This window comes from Pseudophryne corroboree, chromosome 11, assembly GCF_028390025.1.
Source record: "Pseudophryne corroboree isolate aPseCor3 chromosome 11, aPseCor3.hap2, whole genome shotgun sequence".
NCBI classification, from domain to species: domain Eukaryota; kingdom Metazoa; phylum Chordata; class Amphibia; order Anura; family Myobatrachidae; genus Pseudophryne; species Pseudophryne corroboree.
The window spans coordinates 177,530,775-177,538,109 of NC_086454.1; the positions used below are offsets into that span (position 1 = coordinate 177,530,775).

Sequence of the window (7,335 nt, forward strand, 5' to 3'; positions counted from 1 at the left end):
TGATAAGCCCTTTCTTCTGCAAGAAAAGCTGGAAATGGGCTATTCTGAATGCTGTAAATAGACCTTTATACTATACAGTACAGTAAGGCTGTTCTGACTATCAGTAATAATTTCTCTCTTCTGTTTCCTATGCTATTTTCCTTCTCTCCTTTCCTTCATATCCTCTCACATTCTCTTTCTCGTCCCCTTATTCCCCCAGTCTTTTTCTGTGATTCATTCTCTTCCCTGTTCTGTCTACCCCCCACCCACCCTCCCACCTCTCCTCTCTTTCTCTTTTTCTGCCAGGATAGAAATATTTCCTAAATCTCAGGGGGTCTGAAACCAGGAGTAAAAAAACGGGAGAGGAAAAGAGGGGAAAAAAAAGATAGAAACAAACTTTGTCCATACAAGGCTGAAGAGGGGGAGGGAGAGCAGAACATGTGGGAGAGCTAACGAGCTAGACCTCCCTCCCAAAACTGCTGGCAGATAGATAGAAGTAGTGCTTCATTGCATACTCTACTCTGTAAATGCATCAGCCTGCAGATCACAGAGGAAGAACAGGGATATGGCAACTGCTTTCCAAACAGCCTAAGACATAAGATAAATTACTATCCATGAGAATGAAAGCGAAAAATCATATAAAGGAAGCAACACACAAATATCCTAAGTATCACTGAAACTGTCCGAGGGAATTCCACAGAGAAGAAATATAGCTGCTTCAAGACTGCACACTAGGATGCAATCTCTGGAAAGACTGTGAGGATGAAATTGATATACCTACATATAAGGACTTTTGGAATGAGGTCTTATTAACAACAGTAACAACACAGCTTTGCCCAGAGTGAGACAAAAAGGCAGTGTGAAAACAGACCTAACGATACAGTTCAGCTTGCAGAGGAACCACCTGAAAGTGAGAGAAAGTACAATATTCTTCAGGAAGAGCAATAGAAATATGCCAAATAGAAACACCATGTTCCTGTTATTCTTCACCCTAAAATGTCTTATTTTCCTGCCTCTTTCAATTTCTAGTGAACTGAAAGAACATGATGCCCTCTGTGCGCAACGTGACTCATGCTATGCTGTCTTTTATCAGCGCCTGATTTTCCGGGAGGCTTGGAAGGCTTGCCGGGACAGAGGTGGCAACTTAGCAACTGTCAAAAATGCTCAGGAAGCCGCTTTGGTTGAACAACTCCTTACCTCATCAGCAGGATCCCGTAGTGACAGAGACCTGCAGCTGCGGCTTTGGATAGGCCTACAACGTCAGCCCAGACAGTGTGCTCCTCAGAAGCCTTTGCGTGGCTTCACCTGGACTACTGGGGACCAAGACACAGCATTTACCAACTGGGTGTCCCAGTCAGTCTCTGCAGGGCCCCCAAGTTCCTGTTCAGCTGCTAGGTGTGTGGCTATAGGCCTAGGCTATGGTAAACCAGAAGATGATTTTAAATGGCTGGAAGGGTCTTGTACATTGCCCGTTGATGGTTTTGTATGTAAGTTTCGCTATCAAGGAATGTGTCCAGCATTGACAGAAGAAACTGTTCGCTATTCTGTACCTTTTGGCTACCAAGGTACCTGGCTTGACTTAGTACCATTTGGCACTGTGGCAGTGGTGTCCTGTGATAGACAGCAACCGGACTTGTCTGTGCTGTGCATGCTGAAGGAAGATGGTACTGTGGGATGGAACAATGATGGGCCCCTGTGCCAAAATCCGGAGGACTTGCAGTGTCAAGGTTGTCAACAGTTGTGTGAAGGAGGAGTTTGTGCTTGTCATGAAGGGTACATACTGCAGCTAGATGGACAATCCTGTGAGCCAGAGGATGATGATCCCTTTGAAGATCAAGGGTGTAGATGTCAATATCAGTGTGTTGGCTATGGAACTGGTGGCAAAGGATACCAATGTATATGCCCTGAGGGCTATGAGCTGGCTGCTGATGAACGCAGTTGTGAAGATGTCGATGAATGTGAGGATGATGAGAAATGTGACCACTCCTGTCAAAATACCCTTGGCTCATATACCTGTTCTTGCGACCTGGGTTTTGCTATATCAGAGGATGATCATGAGCGCTGTGTGGATATAGATGAATGTCGTATTGCTCATATGTGCCAGCAAATGTGTGTGAACTATCTGGGGGGGTTTGAATGCTTTTGCAGCGAAGGCTATGAGCTAGATGTGGATCGTGTAAGCTGCAATGCAATACAGTTTAGGGAACCTGTGAATCTACCTGAGGCCACGTTTATAAATACTTTTGAGCAAGAACCCAATATAATAGACACAGTAACTGATGGTTGGTATTGGCATCTGGTAAATAGTGAAACCACTTCAACAACTGTGACAGACATACCAATAATTCCTTTTAAAGAGGAAACAACAACTGTTTTGCCAACTAAAGAAGAGCCCACAGAAGAAATGACTCCTTCACTAGACTTGGAAAGCCATGAGTATATAGCAAATACACCCACAGTTATGCCAGACCAAAGTGCCTCACGTGAGTTTATGCAGGATAAAGTTAGAAGGAACACCTTCCAAACTACTTCACCAAAGGTTCATATCTTGTCTTCAATAATCCCACCATTGATCTTATCAACGAAAACCCCAACAGAAAATTCAAAAGTTAATATTTGGTTGGGGACAAAGGTAACATCGGAAGTCCCCAACACTGCAAAACATGGAACCATTAAAGCTTCATGGGAAATGTCCAAAATATCAACCATGGCTCCAAGCACACCTATGGTTAATGACCTTTCCCCCACAATGGAAATACCAGAAATGGGAGTAGATACAATAACAAACAATATGCCTTCACCAGGACTGCCACAATCTAACAGTGATGATGGTACTGTATCTCCCAACCCATCCCAAGAATCCAGTGGAAAGAGGGATAATCGATGGCTGGTGGTGGCATTGCTAGTACCCCTGTGTATTTTTTTGGTGGTAATGCTGGCATTGGGCATTGTCTACTGCACCCGTTGTGGAGGTGAAACAAAACCCCGTAGTGTTACTGACTGCTATCACTGGGTTACTGGCAGTGGACCTGAGAAAGGCCTTTCTCCCATAGGGGTGGAAACACCTAGCAGTCGGGTGGTTTAGAAGCAATATCAGAGTTACAGATTTTGAAATTAGCACTCTGTGTGGGACTGTTTGTTGGGATTTTGGCAATTTGAATAATTGGTTTGTGTTTCCATATTATTTAACCAATCACTTTGTCCCATCTTTTTGTCAATGTAGAGGTCACTTACTTGTCTCAGCACACAAGATGTCCCTGTGTTTTGTCTGAATTTACTTTGTATTTCTTATTTTGCAATGAGTCACTTACATGAATTTCCAATACCCTATGGGGTAAATGTAAGAAGCAGTGATAAGAGTGGAGAAGTGAGCCAGTGGAGAAGTTGCCCATGGCAACCAATCAGCTGCTCTGTATAATTTTGTAGTATGCAAATTATAAATGTTACTTCATTGCTGATTGGTTGCCATGGGCAACTTCTCCACTGGCTCACTTTTCCACTCTTATCACTGCTTCATACATTTACCCCATGTCTGTAATATTCATTCTTACAATTCTGTGCTAGGCGTCATACTTATCACTGCTGTATGTATCTGCTAAAACCTTCATTCCTAACTCATCCTGCAATGCAATTCTTTCTCTTTTATGCCAGCTTCTATCTGTTTAGCTTGTGATGCAGTTTGCACCAGGTGTGGATATCTACAGTATACGTGTGCCTCAGATAACAACTGTAAATGATCCTATTTACTGTGTAAGGAAAGAAAAGGATGGCCATTTGTCATCAGTTATTGTGCAGATATTTTCCCTCTGTAACCAACTCACTATAGATGTCACTGCCGCAGCGTTTATAGGTTTTCTCTAGAATGAGACATACAGTATTTGACCTTATATGTGAGTAAGAATAGATAAGGTACAAAGTATGCTTTTAGTTGATTTGGATTTAGTTCATGTTTTATACCATAGATGATTATTATGTTAGCTAAGGTAAACCTAACCACTTAGTGCCTTCCAAGAAAAGATGTCTAATGTGATTGTAATTCACTTGATTTAGGTAATTCTTACATTGCTGCAAAGAGTGAAATGACTGAATGCATAATCATAAATGAAATTCCATGCATAATCATAAATCTAACTATACACTGCCTCATAACTGACGAGTCTGGTCCATATCATAGACTTACCTTGTGTGAAGAAGTTACAGTATTTCCTATAAAACAATAATAGCAATGTGATCAGTATTTTCCAGTAGGTTCAGTTATGAGATAATGTTTGTTATATATAAGAGATGAACTGTATAGACATGTGCATGAAGGTGATGTTCTGCAAACAATGTATTGTCATTCCTTCATGATCTTCAGGTAACATGCAGCAGCCATGGGGCTATGTTATGAGAGGTGGAGGGATTTGCATACTATACTTGCCAATTTACATATAAAACCGGTGACCTATTAACATGTGGGCGCTCTAGAGTGCCATGCTGTACTGTGTTAATAAAAGTTTATGTGTATTTCCTAATATAGGACTGCCACTATAACAATAGGATACTCAGGGGGTGGAAACATCTTTGGGGTACTCTCAACGATGTCATTCTGTTTAACTCTGGCATTAATATATAATGTTCTATCTCACATCCTTATTTTCAGTACTGCCCATTCTGCTCCTGTTTTCCAGTAATAAATGACTCTCTGTAACATATTGCAGCACTGTCTGTTCCTGTAATAGCTCCTTTCTTATCAGAAACTTTCTCCATCTTCTACTCCTTCCATCTCCAGTGCCTCTTATCCCTTTGTCTAATGTTTGGCTCTCTAACTGTCCCTGGCTTATGTCAAACCAGTGTTTATAATAAACCAGCTTCATAGTGCAAGGGTCAAAATACACTTCCAGGGGCTGCCCCTTTGGTGCGGGAGAGTCCTGTAATTCAATGCAGTGCATCAAACCACAGAGATGTCTCTGGCACCAAAAGGGTTAATGAAATAAAATGATCTTTTTACCGCCATTGTTTAAAACATGTTATTTGTGAGTTTGATTCTCTATACTGCAATGAAGGTAACGGTAGGCAATGCATTGTGAGTGCTATGAGTAGGACATATCTACGCAGGGTGTATGATATGTTATACACAGCAGTATCTGCAAACTAAATAACCAAGAAAGGAATGTGCTTCTGTGTAATTTTGGGGTCTGGTTGCTATTCTATATTGCAGACAGCGTGTCAAAATATCTGTATGTGTATGTATTACTGGCTGCAGCAGTAACCCATAATCCTGCCATACTGGTTCCTGGTGGGTGAGGAAAAGAGATGGCATGAATAAGTAAATGTGTTTATCATGTAAGGAGATCAGAAGTACAGAGGTCTTCCGTGACCAGGTAAAGGCACAATGGTGTATTTGGAAAGAGACACCTGCATTATAAAAGCAATGTATTTCCACTTTGCATGCAATGTTTATTTTAAAAATGTTCTTAATTCACATATATAATGCAAATGGAAAACCCCAATGCAAAACCTTCTTTGCTGATATCCCTCGGGATGATTTGGAATGAGATAAAAGGATGGAATGGGTATATTTTCAGGGGCACCCTTCTTTTCCACTCTGCAAAAACACATCATTCTAGAAGTTTAATTAGATGCATTTTGCACATTTCACTTGCACTTTGGTGGTGTACACTATTTCTAGGTACACTTTGCTAATTGTAAAAAAGAACTGTAAATAAATAAAAGTGCCACTTGTAATAGATGCCACCCATGTTATCTCAACCTCATGATTAATAATGTAAGGAAAAATAAATTAACACCAATCAGTATTTTAGTAGAAAACTGAAAAGTATAGTTTAATCATGCTGAGGTTCTCAAACGTGGTCCTCAAGGCACACCAATGGTCCTGGTTTTATGTATATCCATATCTCAGCAGAGATCGTTAAATCAAATTAACTACAGTTCTAATTAAGTCACCTGCTGCTAAGCATGGATATACTTAAAACCTGGACTGTTGGCGTGCATTGAGGACAGCGTTTGGGAGCCTCTGGTTTAATGAATGGGGTGGATAGGAGGTGGGACTTTGATATTTAAGGGTGCTAGAGAGACCAACTAAGTGCATAGTTACTAGACCAGAGTGATTTTTGGTACACATAAGTGCGCTTTGTAAATAAAGTCCAAAGAAAGCCTCACTGATTGGTTGCTATGGGTTTTGGACTTTGCTAGTTAATAATCCACATGGAATGATGACATATTATAGACAGTGCGGCACGGTACAGACAGCAAGTAGCACAATGTATTCTACATGATACTGTAGCAGACATCAATGCATTGCCTGCCCTCGCCCCCTGCAGATCAGGGATTTCTATTTATTTCTTCTTGTAAATGTGTCATATGTTTTCTCTCAGTGTTTAATGAATGACAAATAAAATGAATTTAAACTGAATGGGACATTTGTTATTATCATTGTGTTTTTTGGAGTGTTTGGGGTCTCATTACTATTTGTTTTATTATTGCAAACTGTAAAACTGTAAAACAGTAGTCCTAGGACTACTACCCAAGTGCTGTGAATTGAGTGAAGCGTTCCCCAGTTCTACAGCTCGTGCCTATTTGTAGGAAATTGGGAGCAGTTTTTTCTGCAGCATGCAACAGAAGTATCAATAAAACTGTGTTTTTGTAGGTCACATCTCCAGCATGTCATCACTACATCCATCTGCCCTGCTTCAGTCCACAATGAGGCTGACATGAGCAGTCAGTGAGTAGACGACATGCATACTTTTACCACTTGGCTACAACTGAGTTAACATGCAGCCAAATACTGTGGTTGGGAAACGGGGAGTCTCTTCTTTCAAATTAGGGAGACACTTTTTATTTAATGTCTGTTAATCACTCATGATCACCTGTAAAAGTAGACATATTTATGTAAATTTAAGTATTTTACACCTGGCACATCTTTATGCTAATTCAGCTGTTACAAGTATAGCACCATTCTTGTTGTAAGACCACCAGCTGTTACAAGTATAGCCCCATTCTTGTTGTAAGACCAGCAACTGTTACAAGTATAGCACCATTCTTGTTGTAAGACCAGCAACTGTTACAAGTATAGCACATTCTTGTTGTAAGACCAGCAACTGTTACAAGTATAGCACCATTCTTGTTGTAAGACCAGCAACTGTTTCAAGTATAACATCATTCTTGTTGTAAGACCAGCAACTGTTTCAAGTATAACACCATTCTTGTTGTAAGACCAGCAACTGTTACAAGTATAGCACCATTCTTGTTGTAAGACCAGCAACTGTTACAAGTATAGCGCCATTCTTGTTGTAAGACCAGCAACTGTTACAAGTATAGCCCCATTCTTGTTGTAAGACTAGCAACTGTTTCAAG

At 40.6% G+C, this 7,335-nt stretch overlaps 1 protein-coding gene across 1 annotated transcript; it reads left to right on the top strand.

Moving 5' to 3' along the window:
* Window positions 1-415: 415 nt before the first annotated feature.
* CD248 (CD248 molecule) lies at window positions 416-6,394 on the top strand. The gene has a single exon (XM_063945118.1). It carries the CDS (start codon window positions 932-934, stop codon window positions 3,062-3,064), a length of 2,133 nt encoding a protein of 710 aa, XP_063801188.1. The 5' UTR covers window positions 416-931; the 3' UTR covers window positions 3,065-6,394.
* Window positions 6,395-7,335: the final 941 nt, after the last annotated feature.

Excerpts from the sequence above, each read along its gene's own strand:
- CD248 (XM_063945118.1), top strand. The coding sequence starts at position 932 with ATGCCAAATAGAAACACCATGTTCCTGTTATTCTTCACCCTAAAATGT.